Source organism: Panthera leo, chromosome A1 (assembly GCF_018350215.1).
Source record: "Panthera leo isolate Ple1 chromosome A1, P.leo_Ple1_pat1.1, whole genome shotgun sequence".
Classification (NCBI taxonomy): Eukaryota; Metazoa; Chordata; class Mammalia; order Carnivora; family Felidae; genus Panthera; species Panthera leo.
The window spans coordinates 139,358,027-139,385,568 of record NC_056679.1 but is presented as its reverse complement, the minus strand read 5'-3'; the positions used below and the strand labels follow the sequence as shown (position 1 = coordinate 139,385,568).

The window sequence follows — 27,542 nt, the reverse complement described above, 5'->3', positions numbered from 1 at the left end:
GGGGTTGGAGTAGATTCTAAGTTGCCTTTTACCTTCAACATATAAGTTATTTAGGACGCATAATAGACATGCATAGGCATTATTAGGAGGGTTATGGATTCTCATGCTAGCTCATAAAATTTCTTAAACAAGTAACATACCTAAAATATAGTAATGCAGGTTGGAGGAAGACAAAGAGCTCTGTTAAAGAGACAGAGTAAATTTTGCACCTCATTTTACCTATATTTGCTTCTTAACTGCCCTGAAGGCTGCATATCTGGTACTTTCATGTCATCATGTTTGGTTGTCCTGTGAGGACAGATCAGGCCAAATCAGTGGATCAGTTTACAGTTGTCATATCAAATTTAATCGAAACTTTTCTTGACCAGAGTTTGCCAACTTTTTTGATAGCTTTTTATACTTTGATAACTTTTAATGGTGGTGTCTTAAAATGAAAGCAGAAAGGTGTCTATAGAGATAACCTTGGGACAATATCTTCTAGGCAGCTGAGATTCTACTACAACATGGAGCAAACCCAAATCAAAAGAATCAAAAGCAAAATACTGCTTTGGATGAAGCAGATGATGAAAAAACAAAAGAGCTGCTGAAATCTTATGATGCTGTTAAGACTGATAATAGAGACGAAAGTAATGCTACAGTCACTGGTATGTGTGGAAGTATTGCCTGCTCTTTTATACAAGTGTATGCCTCTGCTTAGAAAAATAAAACCTGCAGATTTATAGTGTAAATTGTTTCATGCCTGGGGTAGATGTTTTATATGTTTATTAAACTCTTGAAAAGCTTTATTTATTTTTAGAAATTAGCATTTCCACGTTTGGTTTAATTTATATACCATATGATCCTGTTGGTTTGGAATTATGTGTTGAAATGGAGCCCATATTATTCATTAAACCATTATTAATCTCTAACATTGGGTCTGAGATAGAGATGTAATTGAATCCACAGAGATTGGCTTACTCGTAGAGGGGCTGGAAAAGGTTGACATTATACTCAATCTTTGGAAGTAAGATTCCATTACTTCAAAATTTGTAATGGTACATGTGAAAGTTGGACTGATGCCAACTTTTCAAGAATCTCATGTTCTGATGCCAAAATATGAATTTGTTAAGGAAATATACATGTATACGTATGTGTATGTGTGAATATAGTGTAAAGAATATTTCAAGGGAATGTACAGCCAGGCAAAATTTTATGAACCATTTTTTAGAAATAGTTTGCATTTAAATAATATAATGAACTATCTACAAGAATTAGGCATTCAGTGAACACTAATTTAGATACCATACATTTGTTGAGCACCTGCTATGCAAACTATGTACTTGAGCTTGAGGAAGTTCCAGTCATGTGTGGAGATCAACCAGAAGACAAACAGTTAAACACAATTTATTAAATGTTGAGGAGAGTGAATTGTTCTTCCTTTTCTGGCCTGCTTGACTCATACAAGAAACCCAGGAACACATCTACCCTTTCTTCCAGTGAGGCAGAAAGATTGGGAAAAGAACCCCTGTCACTTTTCTCCCAGCCTATACTATCCTTAACAACTGTTGATTTTCAAGAGAGGAGTCATATTACTGTTACGATTGGTCAGAGCCAAGGATAATCATTGTCTCATATTTTACTACTGAGCTAGATCACACGTAGGTCAAGGTCAAGACTGATACAAGGTTTCCTCTTTTCATTACCTGCTACCATATGGTAAATATATAGGGTCAGAGCCTTTCTTAGAGCCCTAGCCATGTATCTCTCCCTCTCCACAGCCGTATTTGGAGTTATTGGGCACTCTGTTATGAAATGCTGTACCAATTCCCACTTGTCTGTTGTTTCTTGTGTGTACATTTCCTTGGTCAGGTACACCGTAAAGGGATGAGGGATGTAGGGGAACAATAGTTATATGAAGAAAGGGAATCCAGAATGGGAAAGGATCAGAGACAATGAATCATAGACGTAGTGGTTTAAGAGCATGGACTTTGGAGTCAGATCCGATTTCAATACTAGCTATGTGACATTAAGAAAACTTCCTGAGGGGCGCCTGGGTGGCTCAGTCGGCTGGGCGTCCGACTTCGGCTCAGGTCATGATCTCACTGTCCGTGGGTTCGAGCCCCGCGTCGGGCTCTGTGTTGACGGCTCAGAGCCTGGAGCCTGTTTCAGATTCTGTGTTTCCCTCTCTCTCCCCCATTCATGCTCTGTCTCTCTCTGTCTCAAAAATAAATAAACGTTAAAAAAAAAAATTAAAAAAAAAAAGAAAACTTCCTGAATCCCTCTAAGCTTCACTCTCCTCTTCTGTAAAATGGATAGAATAAACTACCTGTCTTACATGGTTTGTATGAAGATTAAATAAGATGGCTCAGGAAGAGTTTGACATCTAGCGTGTGATAAGTATTCAGTAAATGTTAGCTGTAATTAAGCAATTGAGAATAAACAATGAGATGCTGACCCAAATTAAGGTATTTTAGTAATTGTAGACTTAAGTTATTCTTTCCATTCCTGTCACCATTAAAATTGATAAAATGAAGCTAAATTTTTACACATTCTTATTATATTTTCTAATTTTAATTTTTAAAGTCAAAATTCCTGCTGCCCGACCAAAAAGACATAAACAGTGTTTTAGTGACGACTGCAAAAGTGTTGATCCACCTTTTCTTTCACACAGAGAAAAAACAAGAGAAAGCCATCCTGTGGTGAGTGAAGTTGAAATCCTTTAAATTTTCAGCTTAGAAAATGCCATTCTTTGGGCTAGTCAGTCATTAACTGTTGGCAGTACTCTTTCCATTTTAAGAATGCACAGGTTGAAAATATTTTTTGTCACAAGAAAGTAAGATAGCTAATTGAACAAAATGAGCCAAGAAAATATGTTGTGTAGTTAACTCACTTATCTGCACTGAATACAGAATATGGATTAGCTGCTATTGTTTACACCTAGGTTGGGTTCTTTAGCTACTTCTAGTCCCATGGACCCTGCCACTATCATAGTGTGTCTTCACCCATCCACTCCCAAAAAATGTCTGGGATTCATAGTGGGTAAAAAAGACGCTGGACTCCAGACAGAAAAGAGGAAAGCAAGCTGGGTTAGCCAATCTGGATATCACATGGCTTATAGTGGTAGTGTTTGCTGTATTTGAAACTCCTCATATAAAAATATATTTTTACAAAAATAACATAGTAGTTGCTCAATAAAAAATATGTTAATTGATAAGATTCGTGTAACATGATAAGAACACAAAGGTTACTAGAAACTAATTTCTTAAGTGAAGTAGCATCCTCAATGAAATACTATTTTGAAGAGAAGTTAGACTTCTCTTATATGCTTTCTGTTAGTCATTGTAGAGAAGACAGTATTATTCTTTGAACTTCAACTATTGTTAATCAACTAATTTATAGCATAAATATTTTAAGTTGTATTAAAACTAAATTGCATTTGCCTTAGCACTTTGAAAATGATTTACGTTGGTTCCTGGTATCTGTTAATAATGGACAGAAAGTCACCTGTCAATCTAATTGTCATTCCCTTATAGATAATCTTGTAGCTTTTATGTTCTCCAGTTTCACTAAGTTGTGTCTAAATGTGGAGCATTTTATTAATTAAACTCAGGCCTAGAAATACTCCTTTAATGTGAAGGCACATTTCTCATTTGTATTCCAGAAACTTTTAGTCTTTATACCTTTGAAAATTGCCTCTCCTCCATCTCAGTAATTTTCTTTTTTCTTTTTTTTTTTGAACTTCTGTTTAGATGTTGGTTAGACTAGTCTTAATATCTTCTAGTATCTTTTTCATATTTTCCATCTCTTTAACTTTACACACTATATTCTGTGTACTATCCTTTGACCTCTCTCCTGTTTAGTTATTTCTCTCCTCAAATATTTCTCCTCTATTTAACCCATATTTCTACTCTCTTTAACTCATATGTTGAAACTTTAATTTAAATGACTCTTTTTTATTTCTAGAAATTCTTTGCTTTTCGAATTTTTGTTTTAAAGAAAGAACAAAATAAAACTAAAAGGAATTTTAAGTCTCTTCCTGAGTCTCACATGATAACATGATTCTTTATGTGGTTTTTAATTTTTTGTTATGATTTCATTTCATTGAGGACTGATTACTATGGGAATTTTGGTGTGCCTAGGCTTCGTGTTTAACATTTGCCTCTTCTGGGGCCCTGAGAAGTTTATCAGCTGCACACAAGTTTTTATGCTCCTTTCTCAGTTTGAGTTCCTGAACCACACAAATTATATAAATTTAGTTCTTACACACATGTGTAGTATAGGCTTGAGTCTCTGATTTTCTTTTTTTTTTTTTAATGTTTTTATTTATTTTTGAGACAGAGAAAGACAGAGCATGAGCAGGGGAGGGGCAGAGAGAGAGAGAGAGAAACACAGAGTCGGAAGCAGACTCCAGGCTCTGAGCTGTCAGCACAGAGCCCCATGCAGGGCTCGAACCCACAGACTCTGAGATCATGACCTGAGCCAAAGTTGGATACTCAACCGACTGAGTCACCCAGGTGCCCCTAAAAAGAAAACCAACTTTAAAAAAGAAAAACTCTGCTGCAAACCTGATCTGTCTTCCCTTGTAAGGGACTTTTTTTACCTTGCTGCTTTCATGATTCTCTCCTTGCCTGAGTATTTTGTGAATTTGACTATGCTATGCCTTGTTGATGGTCGGTTTTTGTTGAATCTAATGTTCAACATCACTCATCATCAGGGAAATACAAATCAAACCACAATGAGATACTACCTCACCTGTCAGAATGGCTAACATTAACAACTCAGGCGACAACAGATGTTGGCAAGGATGCAGATAAAGAGGATCTCTTTTGCATTGTTGGTGGTAATGCAAGCTGGCGCAGCCACTCTGGAAAACAGTATGGAGGTTCCTCAAAAAACTAAAAAGAGAACTACCGTAGGACCCAGCAATTGCACTACTAGGCATTTATCCAAGGGATACAGGTGTGCTGTTTCGAAGGGACACATGCACCCCAATGTTTATAGCAACACTATCAACAATAGCCAAAGTATGGAAAGAGCCCAAATGTCCATCGAGGGATGAATGCATAAAGAAGATGTGGTGTATATATATACAATGGAGTATTACTCGGCAATCAAAAAGAAGGAAATCTTGCTATGTGCAGTTACGTGGATGGAACTGGAGGGTATTATGCTAAGTGAAATTAGAGAAAGACAAAAATCATATGACTTCACTCATATGAGTACTTTAAGAGACAAAACAGATGAACCTAAGGGAAGGGACACAAAAATAATATAAAAACAGGAGGGGGACAAAACAGAAGAGACTCTTAAAGACAGAGAACAAACAGGGTTACTGGAGGGGTTGTGGGACAGGGATGGGCTAAATGGGTAAAGGGCATTAAGGAATCTACTCCTGAAATCATTGTTGCACTATATGCTAACTAATTTGGATGTAAATTTAAAAAAATAAAAAATAAAATAAAAAAAAAAACTAATAAAACTGAATTTCCCAGTCAAAAAAAAAAAAAAAAAAAAAAGAAAGAAAGAAAGAAAAACTCAAAAGAAATATAAGGACTTTAAAGTCATTAAGAATCTTTTGTAAATGTGAACTTTTAAATGTTGGAAACTTCAAATCACATTGGGGATGGGTTGAGCCTATGGCCAGATAGAAAGGAAATGAGATGATTTTAGTTTGGGGCTACCTTGTAACACCGTCCAATCAAAACATGTAGGCAGCCTCCTCTATACCCGTGTAGACGAAGTACAGAAGTGATAACAATACTAATAGTTGGTATTCACTGAGTACTTATTATATGACAGACTCCCCAAATACATTTCTGTTAAGTAGCAGTACCAGAACTAAAGCAATGCCAGGCAGTCTGGCTACAGAACCTGTGCTTGTAACCACTGTGCCATATTGTACAGAATTGTAAAGGAGGTGTCAGAGACAAAGATGGTCCTAGCACAGTAAATATAGGAAATTGAAATAAAATTTTCGTGAAGCTTTTAGTAAGCACAATATAAACTATGTAAAGCTGCTTATTCCAAAGACAGATCCTAGGTTGGGTTTTTTGTTGTGCTTTTTTTTTTTTTAAGGTAAACAACAAGTAATGAAGGACTAAAGAAGAGGTTCTTGGGGGGAAGATTATTCTGGACCCTCCATGGTGGAAGGTGTAGCTTGTGTGGAGTTAAAGGTTATTGTCCATAGTGGCCAAGACTGAGTGCATCCACAATATGAGCAAAAGAGAAAGGAACATCACCTCCAAAAAGTGTTTTCTTTATCCTGACCTGTAGGTAGAGGCGTAGCCAGTTCAGACCTTTAGTTTGCTTTTATAGCCATTTGATACAAAAAGAAATAAATCTCATTTGTTTGTTTTGCATATTTATATTTTATAGTTCTGCTTTGATGCATTTCATAAATGACAGCAGTGATATTGCTTTTCCACATAATTGGATGGGTTTATTATGTGCATTTTTCATGTCCCTTGTAGGCACCAAAGTAGAATTTCAGGGCAGTATACTTCAGAAGGCTTTGAGGACTGACACATTTTTTAAATGAATGTATATTGAGAATACATTAAAGAATAGATAATATGAGTCAGTCCATCAGTTTTCATTTATTGAGCACCAGCTATATATCCAACAGTTTGGAAATCATTCACAAATACAAAAGCTATGCTCCTGCCTATAGATCTTATTATTTTGAGGGAGAACTATAATATGTAAGATATAATATATATTAATGCTAAGTTTTGTAGCACTGCAATTCTTAAGTAATTCTGAGAAAGGAGAAATCAGTATGAATCAGATTTGTCAGAGGTTTCATGTATGAGATGGGTTTTATATAATAAGCAGTATTTATTGAAATCTTAATTTGCAATGGCCCTGTCCTAAGCATTTTACATGTGTTAGTCTGTTCAGGCAAGGAGAGGACAAGTAACTTGCTAGAGCCCCCCAGCTAGGAAGAAGTGAAGCCAGAGCACACCCAGGCAGCCTAGTTCCAGAATCTACTCCATGATTACATCTCTCATAGGAAAGAGGTGGATCTGGGCAAAGTTAATTGAAGGCATTCCAGGCAAGACAGTCACTACTGACAAGGGCGTGGGGAGGGGGCCTTAAATCCCGTTTGTGAGTTTTTGAGAGAGTAGTGTTTTGTATTTTAAGATTATGTGTGAGATTTTTAATAGTGTGCAGTGATAGTCACAGAGCCTTAAAGTAAACTTGTTGCATATATGTGGTCTTTAAATATCATGTGCTCTCAGTTGTTCTTGTTTCACCTACAGCTATGATTGTAACAGAAGTCAGTGAGAAATTGTGATTCTTTATATGGTTGCTACTCTTACAGTCTTTTTGCCAGGAGTAGATCTGCTACATAAATCAAAACATTTAAGTTTACTTTTCCCCTCAAGTATGCAACATTTATACAGGTAAACAAAGCATGAACACATTTTGAACATAAAGCAAAATAAGCATTGTAGCAGCACTTTCTTTAGCACTTTTACTGTGCATTTGACAATTGCATATCAGAGAGAAATACCTACCTTCTTGTAATGAAGTTTTTAATATTTTTATCTGATAGCATCATACCATCAGTGCCATTCTACAAGACATAGAAGAAAAACAAGAAAATTTACTAGAATTTGAAATAAGAACCCCTGAAGATGCAGGTAAGTATGCACCCATACTCAAGTTTGATTATTTCGTACATCCAAGGTCATTACTACCTCAACTTCTTACGGTACATGTTTATGTCAAAGCTTACAGTGGCTGAAAGTAGCCTTTTTTTTGTGATGGTAAAGTGCCAGAAATGAGCATCCGAAGTCATTTATGCAAACCAGTAGTTAGTGTACTTGTTGATCAAGATACTTCTAAGACTCAAAATATAGCATAAGTAACATGAGAGACACTTGAAACAATGATCAGAGATAAGCCACTACTGGTGATATGTTTAGATGAAGATGTGAAGAAAAAAAGAAAGCACAATATAGTGACTAGGGAGGAGATGATGTTACTCCCTGCAGCTATGGTAGCTCTTTAAAAACAGATCTGCAGAGGAATATGCAGTTGTGACTCAAGTAGGGCAAATCCTCAGACCTTTCAGATGAGCAGATACACCAGGTAAGTATCTTAGCATAGCTGTCTTCCTGTTTACAAAAGACAAGTGATTCAAAATAGTAAATTTGACTTTGATCCCTGACCTACTAATCGGAATTTCTCAAAAGTTCACTGAATATTTGTAAATCTTTGATAGCTCACAGTTGTGTTTTCATGAGTTAACGATTACAAGGTAAAAATTGGGTCTTGATAGATTTAGATCTGAATGTTTAAGTAGTTAAACGTATCTCCTCAATCTTTAATGTAATAGGATACAGCTATTCATCTCTTATCCTAGTTCATACTGTACAGTCTTTTAAAAAATTATTTCCTTTTAAATTACACCCATTCTTTCATCTTGGCCTAACACATGGTAAACATGTTATGTTTTGAGGAAAATAATACAAAATAGTGTAATGTATACTCCCAAACAAATGTGAATAGTTCATATATTTTATTTAGTACTTATAATACCTTATATACCTAAGATGAATTTTCCAATTAAAAAATTTTTTATTAAAAGGCATATAAATACACTTCAAAAAACCAGGAAAAAAATGCTAAAAATACCTACTGTCCCACCACAGTATTTTGTTGTATTTGTTTCCTTTCTTCTAAGAATTTGGTTATGCAGTGACACCTCAATAAAATTATTAAAAACATATTTTAGATCATGCTAAACTTGCCAACTTTACATTTTCTCTCTAGAGCCATTATTCTTAGTGGTTTACCTAGTATCCTATTTTGTAAATGTTCCAGGGCTTAATTTTTCCGTTTTTCTTGAGCATTTACATTTTTCTACTTCTTTGCTATTTTATAGTATATAGCTTTTTGAATTTAGGACTGTCTTCATAGGAATGATTTGGAACTACTGGCTCAAAAATTTATAAACATTTTAAAATCTATTAATTTGTATTGATAAATTATTTCATAAAGTATTAGATATTAATTTAATTTGCACTTTCACCAACACACATTAGTGTTTGTTTTCCTTTACACTGCTAATAGCAACAGTATTTTCATTTAAATTAATTTTACCAGTTTAATGAGAAAAATGTGCCTCATATTTTCACTTACCTTATTATTAATGGTATTTTTTCTCTAGTTTTTTTTCCTGCTTTGTGAATTGACTGTTCCTGTTTCTCTGCTAATAAGTTGGAGCCATTTTATACAATCAAGTTATTGACTCTTTTTCTGCCATAACTGCTGCAAATATGTTTTTCAGCCACTTAACTGTCTTTTTATGCTTAAGTACATACATTTTTAAATTCTGTATAATAAAATGTATCAGCCTTTTTCCTTTGCTATTTCTTTTAATGCTTTTAAGATTAGAAACTTTTCTTCCCTCCCCATCCCTAGGCTTTGTAAATTAATTTTATTCTTTTATGACCAATACATTGACTAGTCAGGACCCCTATATCTTCATCCCACTGCCCCTTTAAGGGAGGAACGGTAAGGCAACGGGACTCTAGAGTTCTTGGCTAGCAGTTGCTAGCCTAAATACTAGGCTAAATACTGACTGCCACTGACTCCATCAGTCTTTGGCGGATGTCTAAAACTTAGTCTCTTCAGAGCAATTTTCTGAGGCTTTTCTGAACTTGTATATGGCTCCTGTGGTGTGGCAGGGCAGTGCACATTTTCCTTTCCCTGGCTCCTCTTTGTCTTCTGTCAGCTGCTGCTGCTGCTGTTTTTTTGTTGGTTTTGTTGTTGTTGTTTTGTTTTTTGGTGGTCCACCTACACAGACTCTCTCTCAGGTAGAAGTCTCCATGGTCAGTCTCACAGGGCAGGCTCCATACCAAGTCTTCAGGATCCTGGCACTTTGGACCTGTGGTTAGAAAGGTGGATAGTTAACTTTCAGCACAAGAGCAACTCTCCCTTTCCCCTGGTGTCCACATGTCTTGCCCTGCAGGGCCTCAACCTCTAGATTTCAAGCCAGATGTGAGTCCATTATCATCTCAAAAGAAAGTTATTACTCTCTTCAACAGTTCTTTGAGAAACTGCCCTCCTTAGGCTTGAGACAGAGAGAAACCTCACCTCTCAGTCTGGCTGTTGAGAATGGAGATTCCCATCCAGTTGAGCAATAGCTCTCTGAAGAAGTGTCTTTACAAATTCACCACTTCCTTATTCTGACACCTTTTATATCTGTGATTTGGCTGAGGAGTCCAGGAATAACAGATCCCATTTTGTACATTTTTCTGTAGGTTTTTCTTTTTTTTTTTTTAATTTTTTTTTTTAATATTTATTTATTATTGAGAGACAGAGAGACACAGAGTGTGAGCAGGGGAGGGGTAGAAAGAGGGGGAGACGTAGAATCCGAAGTAGGCTCCAGGCTCCAAGCTGTCAGCACAGAGCCCAATGCGGGGCTCATACTCACAAACCATGAGACCATGACCTGAGCCAAAGTCGGACGCTTAACCAACTAAGCCACCCAGGTGCCCCTTCTGTAGGTTTTTCTTATCGATGTCTTGTATTCACTTTGATATCAGAAATCTTAGTGCCTCAACCAAACTGACCAAAAAGATGTTTACTTTAAACATTTTGTATATTGTTTTTTTCCTATGCATTTCAACTCTGCTCTTCATTTGAAATCTCTTTTCCACACATGACACAAGATGAGGATAGAATAGAGTCCCCCACCCCCACGTAACTGTTCCATTTCCCTCCTCTTATCTGTTGAATAATTTCTGTCATCCTCATTCTTTATTATCATATATTAAAATCTTACATATATTAGAGCAATTCTAGGTTCTCCCTAAGATACCACTGATTAATGTATCTGATAAATAAGTATATAGTGTCAAGTTACATGTAAAATTCTTCCTATCCTTTTTTATAGAAATACATAGAATTTTCTTGGTTACTATGATAATGTTATTTTTACCTGTGATTTAAAATTCAAGTGCGTGATGGGCAGAAACTACTCTGGGAACACTGACTCTTTACTGATCAAGTCATTTGTCTGATTTGCAAAGGAAAGTTTTGGAAAAAATTTCAACTCTGAACTTCATGTCATTTCCCACCACTGATTTTCTCTACGTTATCTAGAAAAATATGCATTGGTCTGAAATAATTAGGGAAAAAATGTAAGAAACAAAGCCAAAAGTAAAATAAAATAAAATAAAATAAAATAAAATAAAATAAAATAAAATAAAATAAAATAAAACAAAATAACATAACATAAAATAAAATAAAACAAAATAAAGTCATTTAAAAGAAAATGTATTCATCTAAGCCTTTCCATTTACTACTTGGGAATGTGGACTTGGACATAATTGGCATTTGTGTGTAAATCTTGTGGACTTGTGATGGATGGGGCAGAGCATGATGCTGTTACTTAGGAAGCAGTGGAAGAAAATAGGAAAATTTTAAGTAATTATTATAAAAATAATTTTATATAGATCTTTGTGAACTTAGATATCATATAGCCCTATCTAAATGCTAAGTGTAAAGAACAAGAACTGATGGCATGATTCTTATTATTAGGTAAATATAATAAATAGTTACATATAGTATAAATATATAGAACAGTGCATTAAATAAATACACAATTTAAAAAAAAATTGACACACACAAATAGGTACCCTGCTACCAAAGTATTTTTTTTCAAATCAAGAATAGGTCTTTTCTTTATTCTTTTTTTTTTTTAATATAATTCATTGTCAAATTGGTTTCCATACAACACCCAGTGTTCATCCCAACAAGTGCCCTCCCAAAGTATTAACAGTAGTCTCTTTTGTGGAGTAAAAAAGAGGAGAAACGGGGGGTGAAAGTGGGATACTCTTTTTTACTTTTCTTCTGTGTAAACATTCATATTATTTGAAAATTTTTCTTACAATGTGTTCCTTTTGTGTTTTAAAAGTAAGTAAGTTTAACAAAATATTTATTTCCTACCCTCATTTCACAAATAAGAAAAGTAACCAAAGGCGACATATGTCTTGTCCAGAGTCACAGAACTTAGTGGAGTAGCAGGATTAGAACTCAAGCTGGCCTGCCCTCTTCAGGGTACTTCCATAGGGTGGCATAATTCAATGAGCCTTGGTTTATATATCTGGGCCATTGATACTGGGGAGCAGAGTAGGGAAATAAATTTTTTAAAATTTAACAGTAAGGCTGAGTCCTCTGTGATCAAATGTAACAATTGCTATCTCTCAGTTAACTTTTTATTTTATTACCATGTTTCCAGAACAATACATTGAAAAGATGTTAGAGATAAAAGAGGTTATGGATAATGTGCTTGCCAAACAGAAGGCAGAAAGGGATGATCTGGCTAAAAAATACAGGTGAGTGAAAAAAGTAGAACTGCTTTAGAATTTTCATAATTTACCCCTTTTTAGCTACAATAGGTCTGGAATTTTTTAAGAATACAATTGTTGCTTAGGGCCAAAGAATGACCATGAGGTCATCTAATCTATTACCTTCATGGGGAATTGTACTTCCCAGAAAGATATTTTTCTTTTTTATTACTTGAAATATTCAGAAGAGGACATTTTAGTATCTTAAAAAGTTGTCCATAGCCAAGAATTTTATGACAGCCTCTCTGGTCATGAATCCCCAAAATAAATTTCTTTCCATAGTAAACTCAGATTTTTTACACTAAAATTTTTTCTTTTTGCTATCACAAATGTTATCTAAGTGGTGTAACCATGTGTTTTTTTGTGGTTTTGTGTATGTCTTAAACTCTCAGGGCTTTTAAGGGGTTTTATCCTGATTATATTATATCCTCTTCTTTTCCCTTTTTTGAGAAAGATATATTGTTTTCTTGTTTGGGCATATTTTTATTAGTTTTTCATACATAGACTTAGCTACCTATGCCTTCTTTTTTTTTTTTTTCTCATGAGAACTTTTAAGGTTTACTCTCTGAGAACTTTCAAATATACAATACAGTATTATTAACTATAGTCACCATGCTATACATTACACCTCCATGACTGACCTATTTTATTACTGGATGTTTGTACCTTTTGACCTGGGGTCAAAATGGGTGAGCCATTTCACCCACCCTCCACCTTCCACCTCTAGCAACCACCAATCTGTTCTCTGTATATATGAGTTCATTTTTTTGTGTTTTGTAGTTTTTTGTTTTTTGTTTTTTTAGATTATACATATGAGTGAGACCATACAGTATTTGTTTTTCTCTGTCTGACTTCTTTCACTTAACATAATGCTCTCAAGGTCTATGCATGTTGTCAAAAATGACAGGATTTCTTTCTTTTTAATGTCTGAATAATATTCCTCTGTGTGTGTGTGTGTGTGTGTGTGTGTGTGTGTGTGTACATTTGTATATTCCACATCTTCTTTATTCAGCCTTTGATGGACACATGGGTTGCTTCCATGTCTTGGCTATTGTTAATAATGCTGCAGTGAATATGGGGTTGCAGTTATCTTTTTGACCTTGTTCCTTATTCACCTGTTATTTTCTAATTTCCTTTATATTCTTTTGTTTAAAGTTTGTTTATTTTTAAGAGAGAGAGTGTGAGTGCTGTGCGTGTGTACCATTGGGGGAGGGGCAGAAAGAGGGAGTGAGAATCCCAAGCAGGCTCCACGCTGATGCAGGGCTCGATCTTACAAACCGTGAGATCATGACCTGAGACAAAATCAAAAGTCGGGTGCTTAAATGACTGAGCCACCTGCACCCCTCTAATTTTCTTTATATTCTTATAATCATTTGACATCTATTGCATGTTCAGTTTTTTCTGAACTTATTTAAAAATCAGTTTTCTATTTTCATTTACAAATCTTTTATCTTCATTTTGCTTTTTTCTCCCCAGTGAATAAATATTACAGATTATTTCTCTTTTCTGTTTTCCTGTTAGTATAAAGCAAGTGAGCTTATAGGACCTACAGGTAGGTCAATTACCTTTGGAGAAGGTAAACTTTGGAGAAGACTAGCTTCAGTTTTCCTTTATGTTCTATGATTAACAATATACCTGGAGTTTTGGGAAGTTCCCAGGCAGTTGGGTTTGTAGGTGTGTAAGTCCTTATTAATACTATTGTAAGACTTAAAATCTTGTAATCTTAAAACCATTTTTATTTTCTGTCTGAACTCTGTTTTAAATGTGGTATTACTAATTTTTTCTCCTCTGTTCAGCTTCTTGTATTTTATGCTACTAGCTGTTTGCTAATATTCTTACTGCTTCTTCCACCTACGTCTACTATTCACTCTAACATCTGGTCTGCTTGAAGTTCAGTACGAACAACCCTAAACTGTGATACTATTGCTATCCCTTAAAGCAGCTGCTTTAGGGTGATCCCTGAAGGTCATTGAGACCATTTCAAGGGGTGTATGAAGTCACAACTGTTTCTATAATGAAACTTTTTGGCTCTCATTCTCTCATGAGTGTATAATGGAATTTTCTAGAGGCCACATGTGTGGTGCTATCATTATTCTAATAGCCGATGGGATGTATCTTTGTATATTCTTGTGTTTTAAAATTTTCTGTTTTATTTTGTAGAACAGTAAATATTGATAGATAGACCCATATGAAAAAAGGCCCTTTGGGGTCCTCAATAATTTTTAAGAGTATAAAACAGTCATAAAACCAAAAAGTTTGAGAACTACTGGAAACAAAGAGTCCAGTATCCTGAAGGTCACTGTAGTGTAGATGGGTATAACCAAAAGAAGGGTGTGAAGCAGCCATTTTCTCTCGCTCTCAAGCCCATTGTGGTCACACAGGTTAATGCTTGTCCTAGTAGTCCCTCTGGACCCGAAAGTGCCTCAATACAGGTTCAGAGTACAATTACAGTAATTACTTGATGGATTGACATTTCTCAGGTCCAGCTCAGATATAATTATTCAAAACAGTCTCACTCCTCCATAGCTCTAAGGGAACTTGAGTGGAACTTACTCCCAAATTTTATTTCCCGATACACCTTTCCACTATAAACAGGTAAGCAAACTCTGAATTTAAAAATGGTGTTCCTCCTTCCAACTAAACAATCCACATTTGTTTTTTTTTCAGGGTTGACTCACAACTGATAAATAATATAAATGTGGATAACCACACCATCACCTCCAGAAAAAGGCAGTCTTACTTACCTTAAGAGTCATTTTCCTTTCAAAGGAAATACTTGTGTACTTTGGGCTGATTAAAATTTAAATTGAGACAAAGTATCTTTAAAATCTACATGATTGCTAAAAAAAGTTTTCTATTGTTTTTGTTTTTTTGTTTCTCATTCTGTTTCTTTCTCTAGAGTGTCCATAGAATCATTTAAGCAAGGAGTCCTCAGAGAACAACTGGCTAATTTGGCCACAAGACAGAAGAGCCTTTTAGTTGTGGCAAAAAAACAGAAAAAAATTAGCCAGAAAATTCAAAACTATAAAAACATTACATCTGCGTCTGGTCCTGGTTTGAAGAGGCTGCCATCCAGCTCAGAAATCTCTAGTGAAAAGGACAGCCAAAGGCTTACCAGTCTGGGAAATTCAGTGCAGCCCCATTCAGGTTCATGTTCTCCTGTCAGCCTTATTTGTGGAAGCATACAGGAAACACAGTCATCTCTGGAAACGTGGAATGGCAGCCAAAATACCAACACTTGTGTAAATTTAGAGACAGTGAGAAGGGAAGAATTTTTTGGAAATGAGCTGAATTCTAAACAGAATGTCAATGACTGTACCTTGGATGGGTTATCAAAATCCAGACATTCAGATGGCACTAAGAAGATTAAATTACCATCCCAGCCTGTTGCTTTTCTTGCTCAAGCAGAATATTCACAAAAAGAAAATGATCTTACAGAAACTCCAGCCAAAGGGAATGAATCTTACAGTAGTCCTTCAGCAGTAACTGGCACATTAAATATTTCAGAGACTACAAGCAGACTTGCCGAAAATGATGCCCATCTATCAACTGTTATTTGCGATCAGGCTCCTACCAATTGTGATCCGAAAAGAGGAAACAGGAAAATAGCTTCCCAGCAGCCACCTAGGGGGACATTAGAATCCTCGGCACACCAAGGGACTGATGCCTTAGGCAGTACTACTGGGCATCAGATGAAATCATATCTTAAAAAATCAGTTTTTGCTGTTCCCCATGCTCATGATGGTGAGAGCTCCTATTCCTCGGGATCTGGCCGTCAACATATTATAAAAAAGCCTTTAAACAATAGCACAGCTCCCAGAAAGAAATGTATGCAGATAAAAGATCTGATATTACTAGGAAGAATTAATCCAGGAAATAACATTCTGGAATTCAAAACACAGGTATCCTTTTTTTCTCTAAAATCATGTAATTTTATAAATAAGCAAATAAATGTTTCTTTCATAAAGTAGGCATTTAGCTCTGATTATGGATGTAGGGTTTGGCTGGCTTCTTGAATGAAGGGACAAAAACGTTGTATTCTTAGCTAGTGAAATCATGCTTTTGGGTTGCTCTATACATTTTAGTCACTAGCACCTTTGGGCTCTCAGGCCAGAGTTAGTCAATTATATTGGCCCTGGAAGAATTTAAGAACAACATAAAAATAATAAATGGGAGCTATCTTTGGTTCTACAGTTTTAGGAATTACTGTGCACTGCTGAAGCTTACCCAGATAAAGGATAGATATAAATTCATCTTCTATAGAAGTTCAATTTAGAAATAAGAAGTGACTTGGAATTTGGATAAATCTGACTCAATGAAAACAATATCACATATGCATAAAAATCGAAGAAGAAAGGGTACCTGGGTGGCTCAGTCGGTTAGGCGTCTGACTTTAGGTCAGGTCATGATCTCACGGCTAGTGAGTTCGAGCCCTGCGTTGGGCTCTGTGCTGACCGCTCAGAGCCTGGAGCCTGCTTCAGATTGTCTCCCTCTCTGTCTGCCCCTCCCCTACTCACACTCTGTGTCTCTCTCCTTCAAAAATAAACATTTAAAAATTTTTTAATAAATAGAAGAGGAAAAAATTGTTCTACTAGAAAATGCCTACAAAACAGGCATCCTATCCCCTTTCCCTACATTGACTTTGACTTTTTGAAAGAGGAATTCAGAATGGCAGTGATTTTAAGAATCCTGGAATGTTTCTTTGCTAACGGGCCACCAGTTCAATAGAAATTGGTCCAGGCTAACTGGAATTTAATCTGAATGACCACTGTTTCTAGTCCTTCCATTGCTGGTTAATAAGGCTTTTCCTAGTTAAAAAAACTTTACTTAAGTTAGGAGCAAAAAAATTAATTTTAAAATTTCACATTGTAGTTTAAAGACCAAATTAGTGGCTTGATCTCAGGTCTCTTGATGTTCCTGTTTGCTTACCTGTCAACCAGTTACTGCTAAGTAGTACCTACATCAGATTAGCCAGAGAAACTCAGATTTTAGTTAGTAAATTAGTTACATTAACTCAAATTTTGGCAGTTGTGGCTACTTCTCTGGAGCAGCTATAATAAAATTTTAATATAACTTTTCATATTTCAGCTATTTCTTAACAGCTTTATTGAGATATAATTAACATATGTATTTAAATTACATGTTTTTACATATGTATTTACATAGTAAATACATACTATGTGTATTTAAATTAAGCATTTTGACAGATTTTGATGTATGTATACATCTGTGAAACCATAACCACAAACAGGTAATGAACATATCCATCACCCCCAAAAGTTTCTTTTTGCAATTTTGTGTACCTCCTTCATACTTCTTCCTTCCCATGCTGAACTCCAGATAATTAGTGGTCTGCATTCTGTCCTTTTACTTTTGTTTGCACTTCTAAGAATTCTGTAAAAGTGGAATTACACCATATGTGTTCATTTTTGTCTGGCCTCTTTCTCTGAACATAATTACTTGAGAGTCATCCTCATTAGAGTGTGTATGTATGTACTACAATTTGTCATTTCATCTGTGATAGACATTTAGGTTGTTTCCAGTTGTTGACTATCGCATATAAGCTACTATGGATATTGGTGTACAAATTTCAGTATGACACAGGCTTTTGCTTTTCTTGGGTAAATACCTAGGAGTGGAGTGACTGGATGAAATATGGTAAGTATATATTTAACTTTTAAAAAAACTGCCGAAGTTGTTAGTAACATTTTACATTCCCACCAGCTGTGATGAGTGTTGTGGTTCCTCCATATTCTTACTTAGCTAAGTGTGTATGTATGTACTACAATTTGTCATTTCATCTGTGATAGACATTTAGGTTATTTCCAGTTGTTGACTATCGCATTTAGTATGATCCGTCTGTTAATTTTAGCCATACTAACATATAATGTAGATGTATGTATATAATATGTACATATGTATAGTAGTTTATTATTGTGGTTTTATTTTGCATTTCATAATGATTAGTTATGTTGAGCATCTTTTCGTATGCTCTTTGCCATCCATACTTATTCTTCGGTGAAGTTCCTTTTCAAATATTTGCCTGTTTTTTTATTGGCTGCTCATTCTCTTATTTGATACATTTTGGATATAAGTCCTCTATCCAATACATACTTTGCAAAAAGATTTTCTCCTAATATAGTTTTGCCTTTTCATTCTCTCAAAATTGTGTTATAAAGAACAGAAGTTTAAAATTTTGATGTAGTCCAACTTAGCAATTTGCTCTTTGACTAATTACGTTTTTAGTATCATATCTAAGAAGTCTTTGTCTAACCCAAGGTCACAAAGATTTTCTCCCAGAATTTAGGTCTGTGGTCCATTAGTTTCTTTATGTAGTACAGAGCAAGATCCCAATTCCTAGTTTTGAATATGGGTATTCAATTCTTCCAGCTACATGTGTTGAAAAAATTGTTCTCTATTGAATTGTCTTTGCACCTTTGTAGAAAATCATTTGTCCATATATGTGCCTATTTCTGGACTCCCTGTTCTGTTTATCTATTTGTCTATCTTACTATGAATACTGTCTTGATTAGTGCAGCTCTGTAATAAGGGTTAAAACCAGGTAGTGTTAGTCCTCCAGTTTTGTTCTTCCTTTTGTAAAGTGTTTTGGCTATTCTAGGTCTTTTGCAATCCCATATGAATTTTAGAGTGAATTTGTCAGCTTCTTTTTTTAAAAAAAAGGGGGTTCTGTCATTTATATTGGTATTGAGCTAAATCTGTAGATGAATTTTGGGACAGATGACATCTCAGCAATATTGAGTTGTCCAAATCATGAACATGATATAGCTCTCTGTTAATTTAGACATTTTCTGATTTTTCCCAGCAGTTGTAGGAGTCAGTATACAGGTCTTTCATATCTTTTACCAGATTTATCCCTAAGTATTTCATGTTTTTGATAGTAATATATATGATATTTTTTAAATGTCAATTTTTGGTTGTTTATTGCTCATAGGTAGAAATTCAATTGATTTTTGTATACTGAGATGTTATTTTATAATCTTGCTAAACTCACTACTTCCTGTAAATTTTTGTAGAAGTCATTGGATTTTCTACATAGATGATCAAGTTGGCTATGAATAAAGACAGTTTTACTTCTTTCTTTCCATTGTGAATGCTTCTCATTTCTTTTTGTGTAGCTGCACTGGCTAACACCAGTGCAGTATTGAAATAAAACAGTGAGATCACACTTCTGTTTTTTCCCTAAGATGAGACTATGTTTCTTAGAAAAAATTTAGGCTTCCACTGTTAAGTACAATGTTAGCTATAGGTTTTTTCTTAGATGCGCTATATTAGGCTCAGCAAGTTCTTTTCCTAGTTTCTTGAGTGTCTTTATCATGAAAGGGTATTGGATTTTGTCAAATGCTCTTTCCACATCGGTTGTGATGATCATAAGGTTTTTGTTTTGTATTCTCTTGATATGATGTAGAACATTAATTGATCTTTGGATATTAAACCAACCTTGCATTCCTGGAAAAGCAGATAAATCCCACTTTGTTATGGTATATAATTCTTTTTATATGTTGCTGGATTTGGTTTTCTAATATGTTTTTGAGGATTTTTGCATCCATATTTATTAAAGATATTGGTCTTTAGTTTTCTTGTGTTGTCTTTTGTCTGGTTTGATATTAAGGTTATACTGATCTCACAAAAATGTTTCTCTTTTTCTATTTTTAGAATATTGGTAATCCAAAATATTAGTATTAAATTCTCTTTAAATGCTTGATAGTAATCAGCAATGAAGCCATCTGTACCTTCTGTACAGATTCTGTACAGTTTCTGTAAGAATGCAACTGATTTCTGCACATTGATTTTGTATCCTGCAACTTTGCTGAATTCATGTATCAGTTCTAGCAGACTTTTGGTGGAGTCTATCTGGTTTTCCATGTATAATATCATGTCATCTGCAAAAAGTGAAAGCTTGACTTCATCTTTGCCAATTTTGATGCCTTTGATTTCCTTTTGTTGTCTGATTGCTGATGCTAGGATTTCCAACACTAAGTTGAACAACAGCGGTGAGAGTGGGCATCCCTGTCGTGTTCCTGATCTCAGGGAAAAAACTCTCAGTTTTTCCCCATTGAGGATGATGTTAGCTGTGGGCTTTTCATAAATGGCTTTGATGATGTTTAACTATGTTCCTTGTATCCCGACTTTCTCAAGGGTTTTTATTAAGAAAGGGTGCTGGATTTTGTCAAATGCCTTTTCTGCATTGATTGACAGGATCATATGGTTCTTATCTTTTCTTTTATTAATGTGATGTATCACGTTGATTGATTTGCGAATGTTGAACCAGCCCTGCATCCCAGGAGTGAATGCCACTTGATCATGGTGAATAATTCTTTTTATAAGCTGTTGAATTCGATTTGCTAGTATCTTATTGAGAATTTTTGCATCCATATTCATCAGGGATATTGGCTTGTAGTTTTCTTTTTTTAATGGGTCTCTGGTTTGGGAATCAAAGTAATACTGGCTTCATAGAATGAGTCTGGAAGTTTTCCTTCCCTTTCTATTTTTTGGAATAGCTTGAGAAGGATAGGTATTATCTCTGCTTTAAATGTCTGGTAGAACTCCCCTGGGAAGCCATCTGGTCCTGGACTCTTATTTGTTGGGAGATTTTTGATGACTGATTCAATTTCTTAGCTGGTTATGGGTCTGTTCAAGCTTTCTATTTCCTCCTGATTGAGTTTTGGAAGTGTGTGGGTGTTTAGGAATTTGTCCATTTCTTCCAGGTTGTCCAATTTGTTGGCATATAGTTTTTCATAGTATTCCCTGATAATTGCTTGTATTTCTGAGGAATTGGTTGTAATAATTCCATTTTCATTCATGATTTTATCTATTTGGGTCATCTCCCTTTTCTTTTTGAGAAGCCTGGCTAGAGGTTTATCAATTTTGTTTATTTTTTCATAAAACCAACTCTTGGTTTCGTTGATCTGCTCTACAGTTTTTTTAGATTCTATATTGTTTATTTCTGCTCTGATCTTTATTATTTCTCTTCTTCTGCTGGGTTTGGGGTGTCTTTGCTGCTCTGCTTCTATTTCCTTTAGGTGTGCTGTTAGATTCTGTATTTGGAATTTTTCTTGTTTCTTGTGATAGGCCTGGATTGCAATGTATTTTCCTCTCAGGACTGCCTTTGCTGCATCCCAAAGCGTTTGGATTGTTGTACCTTCGTTTTCGTTTGATTCCATATATTTTTAAATTTCTTCTCTAATTGCCTGGTTGACCCACTCATTCTTTAGAAGGGTGTTCTTTAACCTCCATGCTTTTGGAGGTTTTCCAGACTTTTTCCTGTGGTTGATTTCAAGCTTCATAGCATTGTGGTCTGAAAGTATGCATGGTATGATTTCAATTCTTGTATACTTATGAAGGGCTGTTTTGTGACCCAGTATATGATCTATCTTGGAGAATGTTCCATGTGCACTCGAGAAGAAAGTACATTCTGTTGCTTTGGGATGCAGAGTTCTAAATATATCTGTCAAGTCCATCTGATCCAATGTATCATTCAGGGCCCTTGTTTCTTTATTGACCGTGTGTCTAGAAGATCTATCCATTTCTGTAAGTGGAGTGTTAAAGTCCCCTGAAATTACCACATTCTTATCAATAAGGTTGCTTAGGTTTGTGAGTAATTGTTTTATATATTTGGGGGCTCCGGTATTCGGCGCATAGACATTTATAATTGTTAGCTCTTCCTGATGGATAGACCCTGTGATTGTTATATAATGCCCTTGTTCATCTCTTGTGACAGCCTTTAATTTAAAGTCTAGTTTGTCTGATATAAGTATGGCTACTCCATCTTTCTTTTGGCTTCCAGTAGCATGATAAATAGTTCTCCATCCCCTCACTCTCAATCTGAAGGTGTCCTCAGGTCTAAAATGAGTCTCTTGTAGACAGCAAATAGATGGGTCTTGTTTTTTTATCCATTCTGATACTCTGTGTCTTTTGGCTGGCGCATTTAGTCCATTTACATTCAGTGTTATTATAGAAAGATACGGGTTTAGAGTCATTGTGATGTCCATAGGTTTCATGCTTGTAGCGATGTCTCTGGTACTTTGTCTCACAGGATCCCCCTTAGGATCTCTTGTAGGGCTGGTTTAGTGGTGATGAATTCCTTCAGTTTTTGTTTGTTTGGGAAGACCTTTATCTCTCCTTCTATTCTAAATGACAGACTTTATGGATAAAGGATTCTTGGCTGCATATTTTTTCTGTTCATCACATTGAAGATCTCCTGCCATTCCTTTCTGGCCTGCCACGTTTCAATAGAGAGATCAGTCACGAGTCTTATAGGTCTCCCTTTATATGTTAGAGCAGGTTTATCCCTAGCTGCTTTCAGAATTTTCTCTTTATCCTTGTATTTTGCCAGTTTCACTATGATATGTCGTGCAGAAGATCGATTCAAGTTACGTCTGAAGGGAGTTCTCTGTGCCTCTTGGATTTCAATGCCTTTTTCCTTCCCCAGATCAGGGAAGTTCTTAGCTGTTATTTCTTCAAGTAAACCTTCAGCACCTTTCCCTCTCTCTTCCTCCCCTGGAATACCAATTATGCGTATATTATTTCTCTTTAGTGCATCACTTAGTTCTCTAATTTTCCCCTCATACTCCTGGATTTTTTTGATCTCTCTTTTTCTCAGCTGCTTCTTTTTCCATAACTTTATCTTCTAGTTCACCTATTCTCTCCTCTGCCTCTTCAATCCGAGCCGTGGTCATCTCCATTTTAGTTTGCAGCTCATTAATAGCATTTTTTAGCTCCTCCTGGCTGTTCCTTAGTCCCTTGATCTCTGTAGCAGTAGATTCTTTGCTGTCCTTTATGCTGTTTTCAAGCCCAGCGATTAATTTTATGACTATTATTCTCAATTCACTTTCTGTTGTATTGTTTAAATCGTTTTTGATCAGTTCGTTAGCTGTCGTTATTTCCTGGACATTTTTTTGAGGGGAATTTTTCCGTTTCGTCATTTTGGATAGTCCCTGGAGTGGTGTGGAACTGTGGGGCACTTCCCCTGTACTATCTTGAATAACTTGCGTTGGTGGGTGGGGCCATAGTCAGACCTGATGTCTGCCCCCAGCCCACCGCTGGGGCCACAGTCAGACTGGTGTGTACTTTCTCTTCCCCTCTCCTAGGGGCAGGATTCACTGTGGGGTGGCGTGGCCTGTCTGGGCTACTTGCACACTGCCAGGCTTGTGGTGCTGTAATAGCTGGCGTATTAGCTGGGGTGGATCAGCAAGGTGCACAGGAGTGGGAGGGGCAAGTTCAGCTTGCTTTTACTTCGGAGATCCGCTTCGGGAGGGGCCCTGTGGCACCGGGAGGAAGTCAGACCCTCCGGAGGGATTGATCCGCAGAAGCACAGCGTTGGGTGTTTGCACGGTGCAAGCAAGTTCCCTGGCAGGAACTGGTTCCCTTTGGGATTTTGGCTGGGGGATGGGCGAGGGAGATGGCGCTGGCTAGCGCCTTTGTTCCCCTCCAAGCTGCGCTCTCTTGTCCGGGGCTCAACAACTCTCCCTCCCGTTGTCCTCCAGCCCTCCCGTTCTCCGAGCAGAGCTGTTAGCTTATAACCTTCCAGATGTTAAGTCCCTCTTGCTGTCAGAACACACTCCGTCCGGCCCCTCCGCTTTTGCAAGCCAGACTCGAGCTCTTCTTTGCTGGTGGGCTGCCCCTCCGCCCTGGCTCCCTCCTGCCAGTCCGTGTAGCGCACACCGCCTCTCCGCCCTTCCTACCCTCTTCCGTGGACCTCTCATCTATGCTTGGCTCCAGAGAATCCGTTCTGCTAGTCTTCTGGTGGTTTTCTGGGTTATTTAGGCAGGTGTAGGTGGAATCTAAGTGATCAGCAGGACGCGGTGAGCCCAGCGTCCTCCTACACTGCCATCTTCCTCCGGAATGTTTTTATTTAACTTCATTTTTGAAAGATAGCTTTGCTGGATATAGAATGCTTGGTTGACACTTTTTTTCTTTGTACACTTTGATTATATTATTCCACTGCTTCTGACTTCCCTTGTTTCTGGTAAGAAGCTGGCTGTTAATCTTCTTGGGGTCCCCTTGCAAGTAATGAGTCATTTTTCTCTTTTGTACATTATTTTCTCATTGTCTTTGACTTTCAGCATGTGTCTGTTTATGAACTTTTTCATGTTTATCCTACTTAGAAGTCACTGAGCCTCCTTTGAAAAGTACAGATTAATGTTTTTCAATAAATTTGGGAAGTTTTTAGCCATTATTGTTTCCAGTATATTTTCTATTCCTTTCTTTTGTCCTTCTAGTACTAGAAGTCCATCTAGTAAAGTTTTCATTTTAGTTATTGTACTTTTCAATTCCATACCTACTACTTGGTTCTCTTTTTTAAATTCTCTTTATTGATATTTTCTATTTGATATGACATTATCATCATTCTTTCCTTTACTTGTTTAGTTATGGTTTCCTTTAGTTCTTTCAATATTTTTATAGTAGCTGTTTTGAAGTCTTTGTTAAATCCAACATATGGTCACTCTCACAGATGTTTTCTGTTGTTTTATTTTGGTGTATGTGTCTTACTTTCCTGTTTTCCCATATCTGTCATCATTTTTTGTTGGAACTGGACATTTTAGATATTTTTAAATGGGTCATGGATTATAGCAAATCTGCGTGCTGGCTTCCACCTTCTCTTAGGATTGTTACTATTATGTGCCTGCTTAGTTACTGGATAGATTGTTTTAGTGAGGTTATTTTTACCTACTGTAGTGTTAAACTTTTGATATTATATCACATGGACTTAGGCCTTGGCAGGTCTCCCTGTGTCTCTTTCCCTGACCATACCTAACCATCAAGCTCCACTTATTGCTGGTTCATTGTTCTATTGTTTACAACAATGAACTGAAGCATAAATTGCTACAGACTAATCCAATCAAATGTGTGCTCCTTTGAAGGGATAGTTTTTGAGGTCAGTGTTGGAGTTCTATTCTGACTTTAAGAAGTCTCTGCCCTACTATCTATTTTCCCAATTTTCTCCTGAAAACTAGCCAGCATACAGCTTAGCCTGTATCTCCAATGAATCCACCAATTTACTTTCAATTGCCTTTTACCACAACCTGTACTGCCTTTAAAGTGCCTTTGAGCTTGAACTTCTATGTTCTGTTGCAAATGAAGTCATTTCCTTTGGAGGAGATTAGGAACCATCTGTTTTAAGGCTTGCTTCTTTTCCCAGGCAAAATCTCTGTACCTTAGCTCGGGAGCTGGGTGAGAACACAGCGGCTTTTCTTTGAACGGCACCCCGGCTTTAGTAGTTGAGCATTTAGCTGAGGCAGGCACAGTAGCCTCGTGCCTTTACAGCTTCTCTCTCCTGATGTGAAACCACCACCTTTTAAGCCAGGCAAGGGTGATCAGGGTCCCAGTAGTCATAGTGACACCATGCCAAAGGTGGAGCCCCTACCTCGCCAGTGCAGGCTATACAGAAGGGATCCCCTGCCTCTTTTATTTTTGTTTTTCTTTAAAATTTTTTTTAATGTTTATTTTTGAGAAAGAGAGATAGAGTGCAAGTGGGGAAGACACGGAGAGAGAGTGAGACACAGAATTGGAAGCAGGCTCCAGGCTCTGAGATGTCAGCACAGACCCCGATGCAGGCTTGAACTCACACACCGTGAGATCATAACCTGAGCCAAAGTCAGATGCTGAACCAACTGAGCCACCCAGGCATCCAGCCTCTTGGCTGCACTTACCTTCAACTTAACCTTAGCAACAAATAGCTGAGGGCAGGATGAGAAATGTTGATATCCTGCCCTTGACAAGAAGGTGGCCCTCTGACTAGGGGCTGTAGGGAGAGGGAGCCCTGTGTTTGTGGCTACACATTCTGGAGTAGAATCTGCACCTCACTGAACTGGGAAGGGAGGAAGGAAGCAATCTTGGTTCACATACCACAGACTCCCCCCCCTTTTTTTTTTAACCTAATTGTCATAGATTTAGCTGAATAGATGTCTGTTTGCTGCATGCCTTTATGACCATTTTCAGAGATTTAAATGATTTTTAAATGCTTTTTCACCTGGGAGTGGATCCTCACATTGTCATGCCAGAAGTTGATTCTAGAATATTTATATTTGGGGAGACTTCTGATATAGTTAGGTTTAAATTTATCACATGACATCTGTTTTCTATTTCTCTCATCTCTTCTTTGTTCACTTTTTCATTTTTTTTTTTTTTGTGTTCTATCTCCTTTGTTAGTTTATTAGCTACAACTCCTTTTACTCAGTTGTGGCTTTGGAGTTTATAGTACATATTTTTAACTTCCCCCAGTCTGCCTTTAAGTGATATTGTACCACTTTATGTATACTATAAGAACTGCAAAGTAGTATGCTTCCATTTTTCTACTCCTGACCTTTGTGTTATATATTTTACCCAATGTTATAAATTCCATACTACATCATTATTTTTGTTTAAGCAGCTAATTATCTTGAGATTTAAATAAAAAGAAAAATATCTTTCTTATGTAATTACTGTTACTGTTTTTCTTTTCTTTGTGCAGATCCTGATTTCCATTTGCTATCATTTTCTTCTCTTGGAGGACTACCTTTAACATTTCTTGTATTGAAGGTCTTCTACTGATAATGAATCCTTTTGACTTTTGCATGTGTGAAAAAGTTTATTTTACCTTCATTTTTGAAAGATATTTTTGCTAGATACAGATTTCTAGGTTGGAATGGTTTTTTTTCTTTGAGTACTTTAAAGATGTTGCTTGACTGTGTTCTTGATTGCATTGTTTTCATCAAGTAATACACTGTTGTCCTTAACTTTGTCCCTCTGTACATAATGTGTCTTTTTGCTCCTTCTGGCTGCTTTTAGTGACTTTCTCTTCATCTCTGGATTTAAACAATTTTGATTATGAGATGCATTAGCATAATTTTGTTCATGTTTCTTATACTTAGGGTTTATTGGATTTCTTGAGTCTCTGGGTTCCAAATTTGAATCTCAGATGTGGAAGAATTTCAGCCAATTTATTTCTTCAAGTGTTTTTTCTTCCCTCCCCTCCTTTTTTAACCTCTTATTACACACAGATTGGTTGAAATCATTCCACAATTCACTGATGATCTGTTCATTTTTTAAGTTCTCTTTTCTCGGTGTTTCATTTTTATGCAGTTCCTATTGCTTTATCTTTGAATTTTCCAATCTTTTTGTTTGCAGTGTCTAATCTATTATTGGACATGCTATTCCCATCTAGTACTCTTCATCTCACACATTGTAATTGCATCTCTA

General features: G+C 36.4%; 1 protein-coding gene across 3 annotated transcripts in view; it reads left to right on the top strand.

Moving 5' to 3' along the window:
* The window catches only part of ANKRD31 (ankyrin repeat domain 31), a 123,887-nt gene that overhangs the window by 80,010 nt on the left and 16,335 nt on the right, over positions 1-27,542 (top strand). For all 3 annotated transcript variants that reach the window (XR_006203397.1, XM_042941147.1, XM_042941162.1), the window contains exons 17-21: positions 482-644; positions 2,563-2,678; positions 7,538-7,625; positions 12,236-12,332; positions 15,244-16,246. Coding sequence is in view for 2 of the 3 variants with exons in the window: in XM_042941147.1 (XP_042797081.1) it covers positions 482-644; positions 2,563-2,678; positions 7,538-7,625; positions 12,236-12,332; positions 15,244-16,246 (1,467 nt within the window). In the remaining variant the exon portion in view is untranslated. The remainder of the gene's footprint in view (positions 1-481; positions 645-2,562; positions 2,679-7,537; positions 7,626-12,235; positions 12,333-15,243; positions 16,247-27,542) is intronic.